Consider the following 23,826-nt stretch of genomic DNA (forward strand, 5'->3'; position numbering starts at 1 on the left):
AAGGGTTTCTTTTAATTGGTGAGAATTTTTAATTGTTTGAATTTAAAATCCTTGAGAATTAATCACCAATCACTCAACTTGAATTCAAAAAGAAAAAGAACAACAAGTAGCGACATCTATCGGTTAACAGAATTATTCTATTCTAAACCCGAATAGTATTTAAAGGAAAGGTAAATGTTCAACTTGGATTAGTATTTGTTAGAGTTCATTAACTACGTCTGATTAAAATTGTGACTATAATTTTGGAGAGTTTATAGTAAATTTTTACTTTTATTTCATCATCTTTTTTATTCCAAGTTGATTGGGTAAGTAAATTTCTCCTTTTTGTTTTCTTCCTGAGCCTTTTTCTTTGTTCAACATTTCCACTGTGATGGAAAATTGATTTTTAGGTTTTTTTTTGTATTTTGACCTTTTTATCTATATTTTTATCTTTATTCTTATCTTATCTTTTAGTTTACCATCATGACTGATGTTAATGAAAATCCAAATCCTGATGAAAAAGGTAAAAATTCACCGAAAGGTGCTAAGAAACCTCGTAAACGGAATCGTAAACCTAAAGGTGAGAGTGATAGTAATCATCATCATCAACAACAACAACAACAACCATCAACATCTACCACTGGACCACCAGCAAAGATTGAAGGTGACCCTTCAAAATCAAGTGGCGATTTCATTGGGAAATTGCAACAGTTAAACATTGGCTCTGAGACTACTCCAAAATCAGTGGAACCAATGTTACCATCTAATAGAAATGATACCCAACCGCTTCAATCTGCAAATCGACCGGACATCAAATCGTCGGGTAACAGCAATGTTAATCCACAGCAAGGTAATGCTAAGAATAAGAAGAACCCTCGTAGCCCCAAGTTCAAAGGTATCAAAGTGGATGATCAACAACCTTCAACCTCATCTGCACAACCGATGCCAATTAAATCGTTCAAACCATCGGGAGCTGGACAGGTAAAACAGTCGAAGGCTGGCTCTGTAGCTCCAGTAAAATCGGTTAAAAACAATGCCGAAGGAGAAAACTTATTGAAACCAGAAGAGAGTGATTCAGAAATCTTAGCAGTATTCGAAGAAAACGACAAGGGTGAAAAAGAAAAGAAACTAAACCGAAATAAGCGAAACATCGAAGACGCTTACGCTGAATTCGTCAGTATGTTTAAAATTAATTTCGACGGAATCCCCGATAGTCGGTGTTTAAGACCAAACTTCAAAGGAGGTGTAATCGGTAAAAAAGTCAAGATTCTTTCCAACTTTTTTAGATTGAAACTTACCGGAAACATGGGCTACCAATATGACATTCAGTTTCTTAAACGCGATGGCCAAACGTCCGCTGTCAAGAAAGAAGTTGAAATTGGCCGTAGATTCAAACGATTGACCAAGAGGATGCATCAGATTCTCCTTCAGGCCTTTGTTACGGCGAATCCAGATCTTTTTATAGGAATTATTTATGCTTATGATAATGATCGAATTTTAATCACGAATAATCCTCTTCCTGGTATCACAAATGATGAACACTTATTCAGATTAACTGTCAACGAAACAGTCAATGGTATTATTGAAACGTCAAATTATGTCGTACGAATCAAAAAAACAGTTGAACTCGCTCTCTCATTGCGATCCAATAATAATGGTGAAGAGAACATCAATAATGATCGAGCAGTTCTACAAATGATTGATATTATCATGAAAACGTTTGCATTTCAAAATCATGTCGTCTACGGATCAAAAATTTTCCCTTTCAATATACCCAGAGTATCGATGAACATTCGTAGAAGAAAACGCCCTTTGAATTGGCTTGGGGTTATCATCAGTCGACACAAATCTGTCAGGGTGGACCCATGGTGAACATTAACCAAGCCACCGCTGTGCTTTTCAAAGAGGGTCCTTTGATCAATTCGATGTGTCAACTATTCAAAGTCGAATCTGCTGACCAGATAAGGTTGGATCATAGAAACATCAGAATGCTCGATGATTTAACTTATATACGAGTTGAGACAACTTATCGCGGTTACTCTTGCCCTCTTACCATCAGGAGCTTCACTTCTCAATCGGCTGGCCAGCTTTATTTCCACGATGGAAATAGGCGAATAAGTGTCGCTGATTATTTCGTCGCGCATTACAAAATCCATCTAAATTATCCACATTTACCTTGTGTTGAATATGGTACGCAGCGTTACGTACCCGTTGAGCTGTGTCACATTTTGCCTAATCAGCGCAATCAACGAAAATTACGCGATGAACTGATCAGAATCGTAAGTGACCATTTAAGAGGCCAGACACCAGATATAAGATGTGATGATACAAAGGTTTTGGCTGAAGCTGTTTCTCGTCAATGCAACAACAACAATGGATTTAACATTCAATTGGTACCCAATCAAGTTGAGGTTGAAAGTCGCATTCTACCCGCACCAAAGCTTAGCTATTCTAATGATAGACAATTCCAACCCATAGAAGGTGATTGGGATATGATAAAAAGTCGTAAAACATTTCTGGCACCGATCGAGTTGAAAAGATGGGGACTGATTGTTCTTGATGAGCGGAAGATAGATGGTCAAATCTGTGCTCGATTTGTTGATTGTCTAAATAAAGTTGGAAACTTGCTTGGAACTTTAATCGACCAACCATTAATTACCGTTTTAAATATAAGGATCCAAGATTTGGAAAAACATTTCGATTATTTGAAAGAGCGAAATGCCCAATTGATTTGTGTCATTATGCCAGAAAGAGCTGAATATTACAGTCGCGTCAAACATTATGGTGATCAAGTCCTTGGAATCCCAACTCAAGTGGTCTTATCCAAACATTATAATATTCATGCCCATTTTCATAAACTCTTTGACAATTCGTATCTTTCCAATTTACTATTGAAAATCAACTTGAAACTTGGTGGATGCAATTTAAAATTGAACGAGGCTTCAGTTATTAATAACAGATGCTCAATTCTGACGAGAAAAACAATGGTTGTTGGAATCGATGTCAATCATCCTTCACCAGGTGAAAACAGTTGCTCAATCGCCGCTGTAGTTGGCTCTATTGACGAAGATTTCAGTCGATATCGAACTGTGATCGAAGCTAATGCTGAAAGAGATGAAATCGTTCGGGTCGATCAGATGATTGTTCCCATTTTGAAAAAATTCAAAAGTTCAAGAGGTTTTGATCCTGAACACATTATTGTTTATCGAGATGGAGTCTCAGAAGGACAATTCGCCCATGTCATGGGCTACGAAATTCTACCGCTTCATAAGGAACTTTCTAAACTTCCTAAACCCCCTCAGTTGACCTACATTATTGTCCAAAAACGACACAACACTCGATTTTACTCGAAAAATCCAGCCAATCGGAGCGTCAAGACACAAAATATACTACCAGGTTCTGTTATTGACACAGAAATTTGTCATTATAAGTGGTTCGACTTTTATCTTTGCAGTCAAAAAGCACTTATTGTAAGTTGAACATCTTATGTAGTTACAATTGGAAACTAATTTCATTTTTTTGTTTGTTTTTGTTTCATTTTTCTTTCAGGGAACTGCTCGTCCAGGAAAATACACTGTCCTCTGGAATTCGAGCCCTGCCCTTGCCGATGACCTGCAAATGGCCACTTATTACCTTTGCTACTTGTTCGCTCGAGCAACAAAATCGATCGCCGATCCAGCCCCAGCCCGTTATGCCCATCACGCTGCCGCTCGTGGAAAACTTCATTTTCGAGAGCTGGTCAATAGAGGACAAGTCCAACAGAACGAAATCAACATTCATCTCAACAACGCTCTTAATGTTGATGAAAATTTGCGAAATATTCTCTACTTTAGTTGAACGTCGATCGATGGCACTTTTTAAGATGACACTTGATTCGATATCAAATTTCCTACTTTCTTAATCTCCAATGATTAATTTAAATTTCATGACCTTATCTTTTGACTCCATTTATATTTTAACTTTTTCAAAATTATTTCGCTTATTTACTAAATAAAAGTTTTACTTTATTCACAATTAAAACAACAAATTGTTCACCATTTTGATCAATATTAACCTTATCCTTTTCTACACACAGAAATATAATCCTTTCCAACAATTGGTTAACTGTTGATAATCAATCTCGAAAATGTAAACAATCAACTGATCTCATTTTCAAATGAATGAAAATGTTTCCTAAATTATTTTCCCTTGTAAATTGTTCATTGAAATCTTTGAGTATAATATCAATTGCGACTTTGTTAATTGGTGTTGATTGTAATTTCCAAATTGATGAATCAAACATTTGGATTCCAATTTTCGATAACAACATTGGTCAGCCTCTTTTCATGTTCCATCAAGACTTTAACTTTGTCCGAACGGAATATTCATCGATAGAAATGAACAAAGATCCAGCGAAAGTTGGACCTGGTGGACTAGAGTACAATTTCACGAAAGCTTATCCAATGTACATAAATTCGAGTTTCAACAAATTGTTCTCGGAAAATAATACGCAGATCGCAAGGTTCGAAGTGTCGGCATCTTTTTCCCTGAAAAGAGGCGAAGATATTATTCCCTATCAATTGGAAATTGATCGAACTCGTTGGATTCCCGCTGCGACGAAAACCTATGAAACGATCTCCGTTTATCGAGAAGTTTTTCTGGACAATCAAGGCGACAATCGGTTCACATTTATTTTGAAGGATATCGAAGGTTTGTTACAAGGAACTTCCGTTACAGATATTGACAGTTCAATGCAATATCTTCGTTTCATTCATGGTTTCATGTTCGAGGAGAAAACTTATTGGTTCGGATTACAATTGTTAGAAAATGGAAACTTAATCTACTTTATTTCACAATTAACTCGATACGGTTCACATTATATTTATAAAGAACTTTATTCTCCAACATTTGAAGAGAATTATGGTTCGGTCGGTAAAGTTCAATTCGTTTTCTCTCATCTAATTTCGTCGATTTCAAGTAGATCAGATTTTTCCAAATTACTTGTGATCAGTTATACAAAAGATTTCGATGATTCTATTGTAGTTTTTTCTTTCGATAAACTATTGAAACTTTTCGATGAGATCGACCAATCGACCTGTTACTATTCGGAAGAAGTTTGGTCTGAACCTGTTACAATGAGGAATGGATCGAACTGTATCTTTACTATTCAACATTCGTCCATATTCATGAGGAAAAAATGGCAACTCGAAGGTTTCGTTATGGAAAATTTTTTACATTCAGAATGGAATCGAATCATTGATTTTGTACCACTTTCGTTGGTAGAAAGTCCAAATCATTGTTTTCTCGTTCTTTCCTCCGACATCGATTATAGCAAATATCGATATTCAGTCCATTTTATTGAGAACTTTGATTCGCCGAGTGGCTTTTCCCCCGAACGAATATTCAATTTAGCTGGACCTCCAAATGAATCGACAAAAATTTACTATTTCCCAATTCCAGTTCCTCAGGCTCTCATAGTGATTAACCATTATCACTATTCTGAAGTGATCTCTTTATGTCCAATGTTTGCCCGTTCGTGCCTCGAGTGTATAACCCAACCGACCATAAACAATGATCAATACAATAGATATTGCTCTTGGACATTTGACGAAATTTTCGACTCTGGAGTTTGTTTAAATGAAGATACGATTGACCCTGATTCAGATTTTCAAAAGCGAAGGTAATGTTTACTTATAATTATCTCTTGATTGTGACAATTTAATTTTCTCTTTCCACTCAATTAGTTTACCGCGAGAATTTTCTGGTTACACTTTGAATCCGTGTTTTAAATTATCGAAAATTGTGACATTCTATTTACCTGAACAATTGATTCTTGGTATTGATTTAGATCTGTCTGGTTATGATCATCAGCTTACAAATATATCACAACCAGAAATCAATTTAATCAGCAATTTAAGAGTTATTGGAAGATGTACCGTTACTAAATTGTTCAATTCCTTGATATCGGCCAATTGTACTCGTGTGACCGAAGGTCATTATAAGTTATTGGTAGTGTTTCATCGTAACCTTTCATCTTCTCCTGTTGACCCTTCGTCCAATATCATTACAATTAGTGACACTTTTAGTCCGATTAACGGAACCGTTTTTCCAAACTCAACAATTGAACCAACAGAGTCGATTGATTCTTCTAAATCAGTTGAAACAGATTCTATGTCGTATAGCTCGTATCTTTACCTAATTCCATTGATTGTCATGGTTGTTGTCGTTTTCGGAATAATCGGATGCACTATCGGAAAAAGGTCGAGAAATATGACAAAATTTCCGAGTTCGACGTCTCCATTACCTGTGAATTTGGACTCTTCGTTCAAAGTTGCCGATTCTTCATTTTCTTTGTACGACAGACCAACTATAAGTCGAGTATTGTAGAATCAATCAAACTGCTATTATGTAAAAAAAAACGAGAATAATTAATGAAAAGAAAATATCTTCAGATTGTTACTCAAGTTCGTTTCTTATTTAAGTTAATCACAATTCGTCTCGAACAAGAAATTTCGAACGTTTCATCAATCGATCAAAATTATATTCCAATATTATCAAGAAAACACAAACTAATTATTAGATAGAAAACAATTTATTCTCCATTAGATTCCAACGATTATAATATTAATTGTTTTACAATTTATCTTTAATTGTAATTTTCATCTTTAAAATGGTGAATCAATTCAACTTTTCTAATTTAATCTCTTGTTAAAGTTTAGAATCTCCGTAACAAAGTGAAGTTAATTAGCTCAATATCCTCTATTGGTACATGTAAACTATACTGGAATTTATCACATTTACTCAGCTAATTATCTTAATTAATCATCTTTGATTGTCGAGACTCCATGTTGATGGTTCCTCGATTTTCAATTGGAAAAAGAGATTCAAACTGACCCCCAGATGGCGCTTATGTTGTTCCAGGTTTATGTTTACCTTTAATTGTCAATATTAGTTCATTTGACTAATTGTTGTTTCATTTAATTAAATGTGATTAGATTAAATTATTGTGTCTTTTTATATCTCCAATGTGATGATAACTTGAGGTTGACTGATAAAGTAAGTCAATTGATTCACTGAAAACGTGATTATTATTCAAATTGGACGAATTTCCTTTTTGTTTTGTCAGTGACACTTTTTTAGTGATGATGATGATTTGGATTATCACCATCAAAATCTAATTAATTGACGTAAATTACGAGTCAATATTATCTTAGAACTGTTGTGTTTTCAATTCAAATAGAAATTGGAACATCACCATTTCCGTTTTCTCATTTTTATAACCTTTTCGAACAACAACAAAAAAATTCTATTCTCTTTTTGTTTTGTTTTTTGTTCCATGACATTTACCATTTGAATTCTAAATCATATCTTTGCCAATTTTCTTCTTCTCTTTAATCAATTTTGATTAATTCCCATTCTTTTCTCCCAACAGATTTTAATCTACTTCACAATGCTACTGTTTAAGTTATCAGACTGATTAATTAAATTCTATTCCATTGGTTACCGTTTATTATTCATCAATCGATTCAACTGATATCAGACATTTCATTTCCACCTTCTCTCAAATTAACTTATCCACATCCTTGTCAATAATTTTATTCTGCAAATCAAAATGTCTTCAACAAATTTACTAAATGTCTCTAATGATGATGCGCTACAATTAACTTCCATCTTGTTTCAATGTTTCGCTGTTATCATTTTGGGCTATGTTTCTGGTCGTTTGTCCATCATCTCGGAAACCCAATCAAGAGGAATCACCAACTTTGTTTCTTTCTTTTCTCTACCTTCTCTCATATTTCTTAGCCTGGCAAGATGTGATCTATCCGCTATCGATTGGTATTTTGTTGCCTCAGTTTTCATTTCAAAAGTTATCGTCTTCGTCTTGGTGGTTATAATAACCCTTCTAGTTACCAGACCATGTAACCTTGGTAAAGCGGGTCTTTATGGAATGCTGGTCACCCAAAGTAACGATTTTGCGATCGGTTATCCAATATTATCATCACTTTACGATTCTAGTCAACCTCATTTTGCTGATTATCTTTATGTTGTTGCACCGCTTCAGTTGTTATTCATTAATCCGTGTGGTCTATTTTTACTGGAAATGTATAAATATCGTCAAGCTGAAGACGCTTCATCATCAGTTACAAAGACCCGGACAATTGTTATCATTGGAACTGTACTTAAAAATACAATTACCAATCCGATTGTTGTAATGACTCTTGCTGGTCTCATTTGGAATCTATTCTTGGGTAACACTGTACCTGAAATGCTTGCTGGACTTTGCCAATCGCTTGCTAATGCCTTCAGTTCAACTTCACTATTTCTACTTGGCCTCAATATCGTCCAGGAAACTGGTTTAATTGGTAATTCAGCTAAAATTATGGTCCCTTGTACACTTAGTGCTGTTAAATTGTTCATCTTACCCGTTATATTGAGACTTGTCACCCAATACTTGGTTCGTGGTACCGAAAACTATGTATTCACCATGGCAAGTTTCGCCTTCCTCTATGGTACAATACCTTGTGCACCAACGAGTGTTATCTTTGCTCTAATTTATAATCTCGGTTCATGGGTAACATCATACGCACTTATTGTTTCAACCATTATTTCTGCTCCTTTACTCTTTGTCTCTGCCAATATGATCCGTTACTCTGAGTATACACCCGAACAAGTTACTCATGATTTATGCCTTACCATTTACACGATTAGTTTAATTGCTATTCCCTGTGCTGTATGGACTTTATTTATCTTCATTTGTGGCCGTAAATGGACTTCAATTACCCACCGAGTTACTTTTGGTTTACTAATTACTCAACTGATTGTCGCTGTTGGTGGTTACCTTATGCCTCATGATTCAACTGTGATGAAATTACGATACTTTGTCCCCGAATTTGGTATCTTTGCCTCCCGAATATGGACTGCACTTCTTGCTTTGACCTTTGCTCTTCTCAGAAAGCGAAGTCTCTGTTTCGTTTTACGAGTTCAAAACTTCCTTTTTGCTGGAGCCTTTTTACTCACCATAATTATGACACTTACTCTCTATCTGGTCGCCCCTTACTCTCCAGAATCTTCCATTGATCCTTTCTTCAAATTCGGATCCTATCAAACCCTTCCATCGTTAGCATTGACAACTTTATCCGCTATTATCACAGGAATCGCTATTATCTCTCAGCAACGCGATAACGCTTCGGCTAATATGTACTCTCGACTTAACGTTGAAAGCTCCGTTGATTCAGGTCGAGAGTCACCAGTCCAACCAATTGCTGTCGATGTTGAACAACAGCAACAACCAGAAGAACCAAGTAACTCAATAGATGCAGATGCAATTAGCATTGAAGATTTAGTCAGTTCAACGATAGTTAATGGTTCTTGTCAAGGGGCTGATTGTTCAAATACTCATCGACGTAAATCATGTCTCAAATATTTACAGCGATATTTACATGATACAAATGATGAACTTGTACCAGTTAAAGGAGAGCGATTAAGTTTATCTTTTCAAAGGCACATTCAACAAACTCATCATTTGGCTTTACTTTTGATTCTATTACTTTCAATGATAATTGATTTTGCTGTTTCAGTTAGTAAATTGTTCAATGAAAAGTTTACAGGCATTCATGTTGAACTTGTTTCATTAGACATTTTCCTTGTCTATGGTCAAGCGATTAGCACGTTCGTCCTATTTGGACTAGATACAACAACGTTCATTGACATTTGGCGTCGTTTATGTTTCCATTTTTCTCTGGATAATTCAAATCATCACCAACAACATAATCCACAGCAATCAACCGACATCACGATTAATGAATCTCATTACATTTGCCACCAATTTTCAACATATCATCTTGAAAAATGCGCTAAAGATATTTGCTTCCTAATCTCTTGCCGAAAGTCTGAAGTTTGTGTTTTCAAAGGCTGCGATTTGGTCAATTGGCTATTGAAAAGTGGACTAACTACCGATCGAAAATCAGGTCGTACTTATGCGACTAATCTTCTTCGTGGTCACCTTATTCGATCCCTTGATAGGTCATCACATTTTCTGGACGCATCAACATTTTACCAATTCCTTACCGTTCCAAGATCTTCATTAAATGAACAACCGACCAACAATTAACCCTTTTGATCCTTAAACATATTTACCTCTATTTTTGTTTCAATAACTCAAGTTTAATCTCACTAGTCCAATTCATGTTTTTATCTTAATCATCAACAATTTAAATTTTTCCCTTGTTGTCACTTTGATTCCCTGTTTTTCCAATTTGTCATCTTTAATTTAATCGATATCATTATGATATTCTTTATAATATCTTTGACTTTTGATTTAATCACAATTTTAATTGTTACCTTATATACATGTTGTTTACTTTTAAAATTAGTACAAGGTTTTTGTCTTGTACAATTTAAATTGATTCATCATATTAGGAAAATTACAACTCCCTCAGCTAATTAACTAAACATTTGAATTCAATTTCTGTTAGCTGACTTTATCTAACATCTTAATTGTTTCCCTCTGTGATATTATCCTGTAAGTTAATTAAATAACAATTAACACATTTGACCAATTACGATGTCTACTGTTAATAAAGATGATTAAAATTAACAAAAACTTTACTTTCGCAAGTATGTGTGATCAATACAATGTAAATTGTTACAATTTATATACAAGATGAACAAAAAAACTCATGAGTTAATCATCATCTTTGAAAAGTTAATTAAAATTTGCTCAAACAGTTAACTGACTTGTTCGGATGAATTAATAATTATACATGAAATGATAATTTTTGTTTTACCGTTATTTATAATAGATTTGATTGTCGATGGTGTTGATTTAATCCATTTGTTTAATCTACATGAATACAAGGTCTTGATGAGTCAAGAAATTAACAATTAGTATCGTGAATTGATTAAGTTAATCATTTGATAGCCTTGAGATAATTTTCTAGAAAACCAAATTGCAGTTGATTTTTTCACGAAAATATAATTGAATGAATTGACTGATTTACACTTAATTAATTGCAATCAAGAAGTTATGAGCATTGGGATAAGAGAATAAAAATAAGTCTCGATTATTATCCTGTGAATATAATCCGATTTGTGTTTCCATAATTAGCACAAGATAAATATCCAATTTTTTCTCGAAAAAAATGTTTCATTTAATTTCTTTAACAAGTTTTTCTTTAATTTGTATATTTCTCTCATCGATAGTTGGTGTTAATTGTCATCTTCTTATACACGAATCAAATGTTTGGATCCTGATTTTCAACAACAATTTATCAACTGCTTATTTCTTTTTCACTGATGACAAATTTTATCCAACTAATTATTCGAGTCAAGCTCTCAACACGGACCCTAACGCTGTTGGTGAACAAAGTAGCGTGACTCGTTTTGCTCCAGCTTATTCTCGCAGACCCAAGTACAACAACTACTACTTGCACACGAAGGGAAGCCATTTCTATTTCGCGCGTTATAACTATACAGAAAATGGTTTTCAACTAATAGCCGGACCATTTCCTCGAGGATACCTTGATACTCATCGATGGCTTTCAATTAATACTTCATTTTATGAAATTGCAATGATGTCAGGATCAATAGGGCAATTGTCAGGCTAGAAAGATATTTCTACGCCGAGCTTCATTCTATTTCATTATACGAACGTTATGGTTCGATTGACGAAGTTCGATTTGTTGATCCTTTTTCTATCATGAGCGCTAGATCTTCATTCTCTTTAATTGCATTCTCTTATAATCAATAAATTGTTGCAATTTATATACAAGATGAACAAAAGTATCATGAGATTCACGAAAATCTAATTGAACGAATTGACTTGCTAAAAGTTTTATTAATCAGAGTGAATCGAAGAGTAAAAGCTATTAGGTTCATTAACACTGGGTGAACATTTAAATAGATAGTCTTCTATACTTTTTATTAAATTCTAATTAATAATCTTTTTTACAGAGAAACTACACTCACGAATCAAACAATGAATCCATGTTTTAGCCCAACTAATATCCAAGTAGACTACGTTTCTGATGAACCAACATTTGATTTGGGCTTAGATCCATTTTTAGTCAATCTATCATTCTGGTAGCCATGAAGGTCTAAAATTGTCGATACCCAATTAGCAAAATTGTCCGCGTAGATTAAAAAAACTTCAAAAGTGAAGACTGATTTACACTAAATTAATTGCAATCAAGAAATTATGAGCATTGGGATGAGAGAATGAAAATAAGTCTCGATTATTATCCTGTGAATATAATCCTATTTGTGTTTCCATAATTAGAACAAGGTAATCATCCAATTGTTTGTATTTTCATCTCTCGAACAAAATGTTTCATGTAATTGCATTGACAAGTTTTTCGTTAATTTGTATATTTTTCTCAACGATAATTATTGTTGATTGTCATCTTCTAATCCACGAATCAAATGTTTGGATTCCGATTTTCAACGACAGTTTAACATCTCCTTTTTTCTTTTTCACTCATGACAAATTTTACACAACTAATTATTCGAGTCAATCCCTCAATACGGACTCTAACGCTGTTGGTGAACAAAGTAGCGCGACTCATTTTGCTCCAGCTTATTCTCGTAGACCCAGGTACAACAGGTACTACTTCTTGCACAGGAAGGGTGGCCATATCAATTTCGCGCAGTATAGCTATCGAGAAAATCGTTTTCAATTAATAGACGGACCTTTTTCTCAAGGATACCTTGATACTCATCGATGGCTTTCCACTAGATATTCACTTTATGAAATTGCAATAATGCAAGGATCCAATATAACGAATTCTTCAGCGGATATATTTTTTCTTATGAGATATTATGACAATGAGCATAGTACTTGGCAAAATTATCAACATTATCCCATTGAATCTACAGTTCGTTCGTTTGAAATTCTTCAGGTATTCGTGTTTGGTGGAGGACTGATCTCGTTTGGCCTTCTAACAATTGACCTCCTAAGGCCAGTCTACTTCATCTCTGCCCTAGTAGTCTTTTCGAACAATACGGAACGTGTCACTTTAGAAGCCTATGCCTACGCCGAACTTCATTCGATTTCATTATACGAACGTTATGGTTCGATTGACAAAGTCCGATTTGTTGATCCTTTTCCTTACATAATCGAAAGATCTCCGTTTTCTTTGATTTCATTCTCTTATAATCAAAATGGAAGAGATCATATTGCAGTGATTCCATTTAATCCAATGCTGAATGACTTTGACAGGTCAACTAACAGCTGCCAAAATACGACAACTTTTTGGAAGGCTGATCTTTTCAACGAATCTGGTCCAGAGTGCAACGCATTTTCCCTATCAAACAATAAAGAAGTATGGGCGATGCGTAGAGATTTCATAGGTTATCATCTTACAGATATTCTATCGGGAAATTGGACTCGAATAATCGATTTTGTTCCATTGGCTCTCGATGCGACTCCTGGTTATGTTTTCCTCGTTCTTTCCTCTGACAGTCGTTTTACTAGATATCGATATTCAGTTCACTTTGTCGATGAAAATTATTCTGTCCCGACCCACCTGAACGAAACTACTTTCACTCATCCTAATATTGTTGGTGCAAATGAAACAGTATCACAGATTTATTTCTATGGTTTTAATCATCCACGCGTCATAATCACACTAGGTCAATATTCTTACACTGATTCAATTATTTTGTGTCCATTCTTGCACAATTCATGTATTGATTGTTTTACAACGAAAGTTTATAATCCGAATGGTAATTTTCTTCGATATTGTCAATGGAGACGAGGAAGTTCAATAACATCGGGCGAATGTTCAATAGGTGATACAAATTCTGCTAATTCAAGGTAAGAATTTAAATAGTTTATTTATATCTTTCCTATTTATTTCTTTAATTCTAATCTATCTAATTTTAATCTATCATCTTTTTTACAGAGAAACTACAATCACGAATCAAACAGTGAATCCATGTTTTAGTCCAACTAATATCCAAATAGACTACACTCCTGATGAACCGACATTTGATTTGAACTTCGATCTCCTTGGTTTCCATTCAAGATATGCAACTATTTTCCCCTTGAACTTCACTTTAGTCGACATTATGACACTTTCATATATAGAAAATTGCACTGTTCTAATGTATAATCAGTCCAAGATTTATCTCAACTGTAATCGGGTAAATTCTGGTCAATATCAATTATCGATTCTTATGCTTAGACGACGAGGTCCATTTGAAACAGAAGAGATTGACAACTTGATCACTTATAGTGATCCTTTTACTATCAGTTCACCGAGACCTCCACCTTCTAACGGATCTTCATCTCTTTATATCCTGTTGATAATATTACGAGTTTTCTCCTTTATTATCTCAGTGATCGCTCTCGTTGTATTTCATTATTTACTATTTTTTTCGTTGTATTTTAAGACCAAAACCTCCGTCACATCAAAACATAACAAAACAACGAGAAAAGAGTCTTTTGAAACAAAGTCTAAAAGTCAGAAGATGCGTGTTGGATCATAAACACAAAAACTCGAAAGAAACATATATATCAGACGATTCCAACATCGAATGAATTAAATTATCAATGTTCAAAGGCTATACGGTATTTGATACAAGACTCAGTTCGTTTTCATTACGAATATTCCATTGTCTTAAATTACTCCGAGTTCGTCAATGAATTGGCACATACTAATCATTGATGGTGATTAAATTCACTCTTTGATTAGAACTTCGAAAACTATTAGTTTCTTATATTTTTCCTTTGTCTTTTTTTACGTATACAGTTATAACTGTAGTTATTTAGCTGTTAGTTATTGTAGAAATAAATAAGGAAACAATGAAGTTACAACATAAGTAACATTAAGTTTTTTAACCTTAGTTCATGTATTGATTGTTTTACAACCAAAATTCTTAATCCGAATGGTAATTTTCTTTGCTTTTGTCATCGGGTGAATATTCAATCGGATTCACAGATTCTACTGATTCAAGGAAATAATTTAAATAGTTTCTTCTCTTTCTTATTTATTCAATTTAATTCTAATGCATCATCATTCCATCAGAGAAACTACACTTACGAATCAAACGGTAAATCCATGTTACAGTCCAACTAAAGGGAACAGTGGAACTGGCAAACAATGTTGGTTTTTAGTAATTAATGAATTTTTTGCGATTTTTTCTATAAGTAATTACAACTTCAAGACATAAATCGCAGATTTTATTAAAAACTATTCTTAAAAATATACTATAAGATCAGTTTTCACGGTTTTTGCTTTGTTCTAAATTCGATATCTTCGTGATCATAAACGTTAGAACGATGAAAATACCGGTAATTATGGTTCAAAAAACGATCTTTCGAATGAAACAAGAATTAATTTTTACTTTGAGATCCTGTAACCTCACTCTGGATTATGTAATCAGTACGAAATTTTGACATTATATTATTATAATATTTGTAATATTTTCAACCAAAATGTCAGTTTTCATTTTCCTTCTACAATAATTTGGACAAAAAAAATCAAATCTACGGCGTTTCCACTATTTATTAGCAACCCTTTCATATTCACGTAGCCAACAATCCTGATGAACCGACATTTAATTTGGACTTTGTTCTATTTCTAGTCAATCTACACTTCTGGTAACCATAAAGGTCTATAATTGTCGATACCAATTGAATCGTGAGCAAATTGTACGCGAAAATTATACAAATCACCAAAAGTGAAGACTGATTTACACTTAACTAATTGCAATCAAGAAGTTATGAGCATTAGGATAAGAGAATGAAAATAAGTCTCGATTATTATCCAGTGAATATAATCCTAATTGTGTTTCCATAATTAGAACAAGATAAATATCCAATTGTTTGTATTTTCATCTCTTGGACAAAATGTTTCATTTATTTTCATTGACAAGTTTTTCTTTAATTTGTATATTTTTCTCATCGATAATTATTGTTGATTGTCATCTTCTAATCCACGAATCGAATGTTTGGATTCCGATTTTCAACAACAGTTACCGAGCTCCTTATTTCTTTTTCACTGCTGACAAATTTTACACAACTAATCATTCGAATCAAGTTCTCAACACGGACTCTAACGCCGTTGGTGAACAAAGTAGCGTGACTCGTTTTGCTCCAGCTTATTCTCGTAGACCCAATTACGACAACTACTACTTCTTGCACAGAAAGGGCGGCCATATCAATTACGCGTTTTATAACTATACAGAAAATGGTTTTCAACTTAATGCCGAATTCAGTCAACAAATGTACCTTGGTGCTCATCGCTGGCTTTCCATTAATGACTCATTTTACGAATTTGCAATAGTGGCAGGACTCAATATAACGAATTCTGAAGCGCATATATACTCTATTGCCAGATCTTTCAGTGAATCTATTTTTTTGGGATATTATAGCCGTACTCCCATTGAACCTACGGTGCGCTCGTTTGAAATTCTTCAAGTATTCAAGTTTCGGGAGAAGATCTATTCGTTCGGCCTTCTAACAATTGACCTCTTAATGCCAGCCTACTTCATCTCTCAACTATCAATCATTTCGTACAATGGACTGGATTCTGTGTCCATATGTGTCCAGTCCTATCTTCATTTGATTTCATTATATGATCGTTATGGTCCAATTGAAAAAGTTCGATTTGTTGATTCTTTTTCTATCATGAGCAACGGATCTTCATTCTCTTTGATTGCGTTCTCTTATAATCGAAATGAAAGCCATCATATTGCAGTGATTCCATTTAATCTGATGCTGGATGACTTTGAAAGGCCAATTAACGGCTGCCAAACTACGAGAACTTTTTGGCAGGCTGATCTGTTCAGCGAATCTGGTCCAGAGTGTAACTCTTATCTCGGCCCAGATCGCTGTACAATGTGGTCAAAACGTAGAGACTTTAGAGGTTATCATCTCACAGGTATTCTATCGGGGGACTGGACTCGAATAGTTGATTTTGTTCCACTGGCTCTCGATGCGACTCCAGGTTATATTTTCCTCGTTCTTTCATCTAACAGTAATTTTACTAGATATCGATATTCGATTCACTTTGTCGCTGAAAATTATTCTGTCCCGACCCACCTGAACGAAACTACTTTCACTCATCCTAATATCCAAAATGCAGATCGAACAATTTCACAAATTTATTACTATGGTTTTACTCATCCACGTGTGATAATTACACTTGATCAGTATTCTTACTCTGAATCGATTAATTTGTGTCCATTTCTGAACAATTCATGTATTGATTGTTTTACAACCAAAGTTTATAATCCGAATGGTAATTTTCTTCGATATTGTCAATGGAGACGAGGAAGTTCATTAACATCGGGCGAATGCTCAATCGGTGATACAAATTCTGCTAATTCAAGGTAAGAATTTAAATAGTTTCTTCTCATTCTTTTTTGTTTTATTCAGATTTATCATCTTTTTTACAGAGAAACTACACTCACGAATCAAACAGTAAATCCATGTTTCAGTCTAACTAATATCCAAGTTGACTACTCTTCTGATGAGCCGACATTTGATTTGAACTTCGATCTCCTTGGTTTCCATTCAAGATATGCAGATATTTTTCCCTTGACCTTCACTTTAATCGACATTACAACACTTTCATTCATAGAAAATTGTACTGTTATGAGTTATAATCAGTCCAAGATTTATCTCAACTGCAATTGGGTGAATTCTGGTCAATATCAACTATCGATTCTTATGCTTAGACGACGAGGTCCATTTGAAACAGGAGACATTGACAACTTGATCACTTATAGTGATCCTTTCACCATCGGTACACCTTCACGTGAAGGCATGTTGATAATATTACTAGTTATCGCCTTTATTATCTCTATGATTGCATTCGTTGTATTTTATACTCGTCGCACTGAGGTCAGAAAAGTCCCGAACACAATGGTCGAGACAAAAAATCTTCCACCCAAAGGCTCGCTACCTGATATAAGAAGCAAACATAAATCGTCGTTAGATCTTAAATCTAAATCAGTAGTAATTCCAACAGTCCATCTCAAATCTAAATCAGTACCAATTTTGAAAGTACATTCCCGTGAATTGATCAGCAAAAAAACAACATCAATTGATCCACAAGTCCCCAAGAAAAGCCCTTCAAAATCCAAGACCATCGCAACACCCAAACAGACAAAAAGAACAAGAAATGAATCTCTTCAATCAAAAGCTAAACGATAAAAGGTCCATTTTCAATTTCCAGTGGAGATCTGATTTGCTTTAGAAAATCTAAGTTAAAGCCATTACAGCGATTCTCAGTAACTTTCGCCGAGCTCTCAACTTATAAATAATAGTCAATTCGCTTTTACATTGAGTAGAAAATTAAACTTTTTGATTATAATTCATTTTTTAATTGTTTCTTTAAATTTTTACTGAATAATTTCTCAAATTTTTATGTGATTATTGTTGAGTTTTGATCAATTCTTGGATACGATTTACATCTGAAAATGACAAAAAGATCTAAGAAAAGAAGAATCAAATTCGAAAACTGATCAAGTCTCGAGTAATAAAAATTTGAAAACAATTTTCCTCGAAAGAAACACGTTCAGAAATTAGACTATCGGGTGAATATTTAATCGGATGCATCATCATTCCAATAGAGAAATTAGGCCAACAGGTCATAATGAAAATCCATGTTTCAATCCAACTAATATCCAATCAAACTGCACTCCTGATGAACAGAAATTCGATTTGGACTTATGTCAATGGAACTAGTAGTGTGACAATTAAGCTTCATCATTACATTAAATTCACAGTTCGCTCGTTTAAAATTCTTCAAGTCAATTCTTCTTTCTACTCGTAGAAATATCTGTCTGACATAACTTTTGAATTCAATTTCTGTTAGCTGACTTATCTAACATCTTAATTGTTTCCTTCTATGATATTATCCTGTAACTTAATTAACTAAAAATTAACACATTTGACCAATTACGATGTCTACTGTTAATAAAGATGATTAAAATTAACAAAAACTTTACTTTCGCAAAGTGTGATCAATAAATTGTTACAATTTATATTCAGAATGAACAAACAAACTCATGAGTTAATCATCATCTTTGAAAAGTTAATTATTAATACAATTTGCTCAAACAGTTAACTGACTTGTTCTGATGAATTAATAATTATACATGAAATGATAATTTTTGTTTTACCGTTATTTATAATAGATTTGATTGTCGATGGTGTTGATTTAATCCATTTGTTTAATCTACATGAATACAAGGTCTTGATGAGTCAAGAAATTAACAATTAGTATCGTGAATTGATTAAGTTAATCATTTGATAGCCTTGAGATAATTTTCTAGAAAACCAAATTGCAGTTGATTTTTTCACGAAAATATAATTGAATGAATTGACTGATTTACACTTAATTAATTGCAATCAAGAAGTTATGAGCATTGGGATAAGAGAATAAAAATAAGTCTCGATTATTATCCTATGAATATAATCCTTTTGTGTTTCCATAATTAGCACAAGATAAATATCCAATTTTTTCTCGAAAAAAATGTTTCATTTAATTTCTTTAACTCTTCTCCAGCTTATTCTCGCAGACCCAAGTACAACAACTACTACTTCTTGCACAGGAAGGGAAGCCATTTCTATTTCGCGCGTTATAACTATACAGAAAATGGTTTTCAACTAATAGCCGGACCTTTTTCTCTAGGATACCATAATCACTATCGATGGATTTCCATTAATGATTCATTTTATGAAATCGCAATGTTTTCAGGATCCAATATAACGAATTCTCAAGCGGGTATATTTTCTTTTGTTAGACCTATTGCCGGTGGATATAGTTATTGGGCAAGTTTCTTTCATTATAATATTGAATCCACAGTTCGCTCGTTTAAAATTCTTGAGGTATTCAAGTTTCGGGAAAAGATCTACTCGTTTGGCCTTCTAACAATTGACCTCTAAAGGCCAGTCTACTTCATCTCTCAACTATCAATCTTTCCCTACAATACGAGACGCAACGGCTATTTCTACGTCGAACTTGATTCGATTTCATTATATGAACGTTATGGTTCGATTGAAAAAGTTCGATTTGTTGATTCTTTTTCTAACATGAGCGATGGATCCTCAATCTCTTTTCTTGCAGTATCTTATTCTCACAACCAAAGAGATCATATTGCAGTGTTTCCATTTTATTCGATAATCAATGACTTTAGAAGGTCAACTAACAGTTGTGCAAATACGACAACTTTTTGGAAGACTGATCTGTTCAACGAATCTGGTCCAGAGTGCAACGTATGTTTCCAATCAAGCAGTTTATGGAGAATATTTGTAATATTTTCAACCAAAAAGTCAGTTTTCATTTCTACAATTTGAGCAAAAAAAATCAAATCTACGGCGTTTCCACTATTTATTAGCAACCCTTTCATATTCACGTAGCCAACAATACTGATGAACCGACATTTAATTTGGACTTTGTTCTATTTCTAGTCAATCAACACTTCTGGTAGCTATGAAGGTCTATAATTGTCGATACCAATTGAATCGTGAGCAAATTGTACGCGAAAATTATACAAATCACCAAAAGTGAAGACTGATTTACACTTAACTAAATGCAATCAAGAAATTATGAGCATTAGGTTAAGAGAATGAAAATAAGTCTCGATTATTATCCAGTGAATATAATCCTAATTGTGTTTCCATAATTAGAACAAGATAAATATCCAATTGTTTGTATTTTCATCTCTTGGACAAAATGTTTTATTTATTTTCATTGACAAGTTTTTCTTTAATTTGTATATTTTTCTCATCGATAATTATTGTTGATTGTCATCTTCTAATCCACGAATCGAATGTTTGGATTCCAATTTTCAACAACAATTTATCAACTGCTTATTTCTTTTTCACTGATGACAAATTTTACACAACTAATTATTCGAGTCAAGCTCTCAACACGGACCCTAACGCAGTTGGTGAACAAAGTAGCGTGACTCGTTTTGCTCCAGCTTATTCTCGTAGACCCAATTACGACAACTACTACTTCTTGCACAGGAAGGGAGCCCATGTCTATTTCGCGCGTTATAACTATACAGAAAATGGTTTTCAACTAATAGCCGGACCTTTTCCTCGAGGAAACCTTAATGTTCATCGATGGCTTTCAATTAATGATTCATTTTATGAAATTGCGATGTTTTCAGGATCCAATATAACAAATTCTCGCGTAACGAGTATATTTTTTCTTATGAGATCTTATGACAATGGAAATAGTCCTCGGGGTACGCAGCAAAATGGCTATGTTGAATCCAGAGTTCGCTCGTTTAAAATTCTTGAGGTATTCAAGTTTCGTGAAAAGATTTACTCGTTCGGGCTCCTGACAATTGACCGTCTAAGGCCAGTTTACTTCATCTCTCAGCTTTCAGTCTTTTCGATCAATAGGGTGAATGTCGGGTTAGAAAGATATTTCTACAGCGAACTTCATTCGATTTCATTATATGAACGTTATGGTTCGATTGAAAAAGTTCGATTTGTTGATTCTTTTTCTATCATGAGTGACGGATCTTCATTCTCTTTGATTGCATTCTCTTATAATCGAAATGAAAGAGATCATATTGCAGTGATTCCATTTAATTCGATGCTAAATGACTTCGAAAGACCAACTAATGGTTGTCGAACTGCGAGAACTTTTTGGAAGGCTGATCTGTTCAGCGAATCTGGTCCATATTGTAACTCTTTTACCAGTTTCATATGGGCGAGACGTAGAGATTTCAGAGGTTATCATCTTAACGATATTCTAACAGGTAATTGGACTCGAATCATCGATTTCATTCCATTGGCTCTCGATGTGACTCCAGGTTATGTTTTCCTCGTTCTTTCCTCTGACAGTAATTTTACCAGATATCGATATTCAATGCACTTTGTCAATGCAACTTATTATGTCTTTCCCCACCTGAACGAGACTACTTTCACTCATCCTAATATCGTTAATGCAAATCAAACAATTTCACAAATTTATTACTATGGTTTTACTCATCCACGCGTGATAATTTCGCTTAATCAGTATTCTTACTTTGATTCAATTGTTTTGTGTCCATTTCTGAACAATTCATGTATTGATTGTTTTACAACGAAAGTTTATAATCCGAATGGTAATTTTCTTCGATATTGTCAATGGAGACGAGGAAGTTCATTAACATCGGGCGAATGTTCAATCGGTGATACAAATTCTGCTAATTCAAGGTAAGAATTTAAATAGTTTATTTATATATATTTCTTATTTATTCAATTTAATTATAATCTATCATCTTTTTCACAGAGAAATTACACTCACGAATCAAACAGTAAATCCATGTTTCAGTCCAACTAATATCCAAATAGACTACACTCCTGATAAATCGACATTTGATTTGAACTTCGATCTCCTTGGTTTCCATTCAAGATATGAAGATATTTTTCCCTTGAACTTCACGTTAGTCGACATTACAACACTTTCATTCATAGAAAATTGTACTGTTGTGAGTTATAATCAGTCCAAGATTTATCTCAACTGCAATTGGGTGAATTCTGGTCAATATCAATTATCGATTCTTATGCTCAGACGACGAGGTCCATTTGAAACAGAAGACATTGATAACTTGATCACTTTTAGTGATCCTTTCACCATCAGTTCACCGAGACCTCCATCTTCTCATGGATCTTCATTTTTTTATATTCTGTTTATTATACTACGAGTTTGCATCTTTTTTATCTCTGTGATTGTGATCGTTGTATTTCATTATGCATTAGTTTTTTCGTTGTATTTTCAAAACAAAAACCATCGCAAAAGACAGAAAATTGTGTCACTTGCAACGAAATCAAAAAGCTAAAAGATTTGTTGTTAATCATAAATTCAAAAATCCGAAACAAAAAATCAATTTAAAAAGCAGAATTGTCGTCTCAAGTTAAAAATCGAAATCGACGATCCATTATTTCAATAGAGCCTCTTTGGACATTATCACTCGCTATGAGGTCGTTAGTTTATTATATTAATATATAAAAAAAGTAATTTTCACTCATCGAGAAGAATATAAGTTTAACGAGAAAAATTCTTTGATTATGACTTTTTACTCATCCACGAGCCATAATTACAATCGAATTTCATTTTTACTATGAATCAATCATTTTGTGTCCATTTCTGAACAATTCATGTATTGATTGTTTTACAACCAAAGTTTATAATTCAAATGGTAATTTTCTTCGATATTGTCAATGGAGACGAGGAAGTTCATTATCATCGGGTGAATGTTCAATCGGTGATACAAATTCTTCTACTTCAAGGTGATGATTTAATTAGTCTCTTCTCTTACTGATTTCTAAACTAATTATAATCTATACTCATTTCAACAGAGATTCTAGATCCACACGTCACATATTAAATCCATGTTTCAGCCCAACAAGCATTCACGTGAACTACAGTCTGGATGCATTGACCTTCAATTTGAACTTTGATCTTCTCGGTTTCCATTCAAGATGTTGAAGCAAATGCTTATCGATGTTGATTAATTAATTAATTATTATTAATCAATTATTATTATTTAAATACAAGTCGAGTTAATCAAAAGTAAACAAAATTTTAAGCTGAGTTACAGAGAAAGAGAAATGATTAATATCGTCTTTCTTTTCTGATTATTAATTGTCCATTTAACTAATTTACTAATTGTTAACTTGATTGTACAATCGAGGATATGACAATTAATTATAAATTTAATTGTTGTTTTTCTACTATTTAATCTTAAATCATATTTAATTTAATTTAATTACAATAAAGTTTCTGATTCGTAATGATCAATCCATTCAACAATCTTTATTTACATCACCAGATATTTTCAGAAGTCCCCAAGAAAAACCCTTCAAAAACCAAGACCATCGCAGCACCCAAACAGACAAAAAGAACAAAAAAT

The 23,826-nt window shown here is 33.7% G+C and overlaps 5 protein-coding genes across 5 annotated transcripts; all 5 read left to right on the forward strand.

Moving 5' to 3' along the window:
• Positions 1-150: 150 nt before the first annotated feature.
• On the forward strand, positions 151-1,779 carry LOC128387819 (uncharacterized; the record flags this gene model as incomplete). The annotated part of the gene is made up of 2 exons (XM_053347091.1): positions 151-305; positions 454-1,779. A coding segment is annotated over exon 2 (1,317 nt), but the record flags the coding sequence as incomplete, so codon positions are not given.
• A 1-nt stretch (position 1,780) lies between these two features.
• LOC128387848 (protein argonaute-3-like) lies at positions 1,781-4,006 on the forward strand. The gene is made up of 2 exons (XM_053347123.1): positions 1,781-3,449; positions 3,529-4,006. Exons 1-2 carry the CDS (start codon positions 1,845-1,847, stop codon positions 3,814-3,816), a joined length of 1,893 nt encoding a protein of 630 aa, XP_053203098.1. The 5' UTR covers positions 1,781-1,844; the 3' UTR covers positions 3,817-4,006.
• A 133-nt stretch (positions 4,007-4,139) lies between these two features.
• On the forward strand, positions 4,140-6,486 carry LOC128387847 (uncharacterized). Its single transcript, XM_053347122.1, has 2 exons — positions 4,140-5,638; positions 5,703-6,486. Exons 1-2 carry the CDS (start codon positions 4,140-4,142, stop codon positions 6,343-6,345), a joined length of 2,142 nt encoding a protein of 713 aa, XP_053203097.1. The 3' UTR covers positions 6,346-6,486.
• A 382-nt stretch (positions 6,487-6,868) lies between these two features.
• On the forward strand, positions 6,869-10,566 carry LOC128387821 (integral membrane protein GPR155-like). Its single transcript, XM_053347094.1, has 2 exons — positions 6,869-7,014; positions 7,391-10,566. Exon 2 carries the CDS (start codon positions 7,571-7,573, stop codon positions 10,067-10,069), a length of 2,499 nt encoding a protein of 832 aa, XP_053203069.1. The 5' UTR covers positions 6,869-7,014; positions 7,391-7,570; the 3' UTR covers positions 10,070-10,566.
• An 8,939-nt stretch (positions 10,567-19,505) lies between these two features.
• LOC128387804 (uncharacterized) lies at positions 19,506-23,612 on the forward strand. The gene is made up of 2 exons (XM_053347078.1): positions 19,506-23,203; positions 23,273-23,612. Exon 1 carries the CDS (start codon positions 20,646-20,648, stop codon positions 22,128-22,130), a length of 1,485 nt encoding a protein of 494 aa, XP_053203053.1. The 5' UTR covers positions 19,506-20,645; the 3' UTR covers positions 22,131-23,203; positions 23,273-23,612.
• Positions 23,613-23,826: the final 214 nt, after the last annotated feature.

The sequence above is a fragment of the Panonychus citri genome, unplaced genomic scaffold, assembly GCF_014898815.1.
Source record: "Panonychus citri isolate SS breed McGregor unplaced genomic scaffold, ASM1489881v1 Contig00094, whole genome shotgun sequence".
In the NCBI taxonomy this organism is placed as follows: Eukaryota; Metazoa; Arthropoda; class Arachnida; order Trombidiformes; family Tetranychidae; genus Panonychus; species Panonychus citri.

Bases quoted from the DNA above. Each gene is read 5' to 3' on its own strand.
- LOC128387821 (XM_053347094.1), top strand. From the start codon at position 7,571: ATGTCTTCAACAAATTTACTAAATGTCTCTAATGATGATGCGCTACAA.
- LOC128387804 (XM_053347078.1), top strand. From the start codon at position 20,646: ATGTTTTATTTATTTTCATTGACAAGTTTTTCTTTAATTTGTATATTT.
- LOC128387848 (XM_053347123.1), top strand. From the start codon at position 1,845: ATGGTGAACATTAACCAAGCCACCGCTGTGCTTTTCAAAGAGGGTCCT. The intron at 3,450-3,528 runs GTAAGTTGAACA...TTTTTCTTTCAG, and splicing joins GCAGTCAAAAAGCACTTATT to GGAACTGCTCGTCCAGGAAA.
- LOC128387847 (XM_053347122.1), top strand. From the start codon at position 4,140: ATGAAAATGTTTCCTAAATTATTTTCCCTTGTAAATTGTTCATTGAAA. The intron at 5,639-5,702 runs GTAATGTTTACT...CCACTCAATTAG, and splicing joins TCAGATTTTCAAAAGCGAAG to TTTACCGCGAGAATTTTCTG.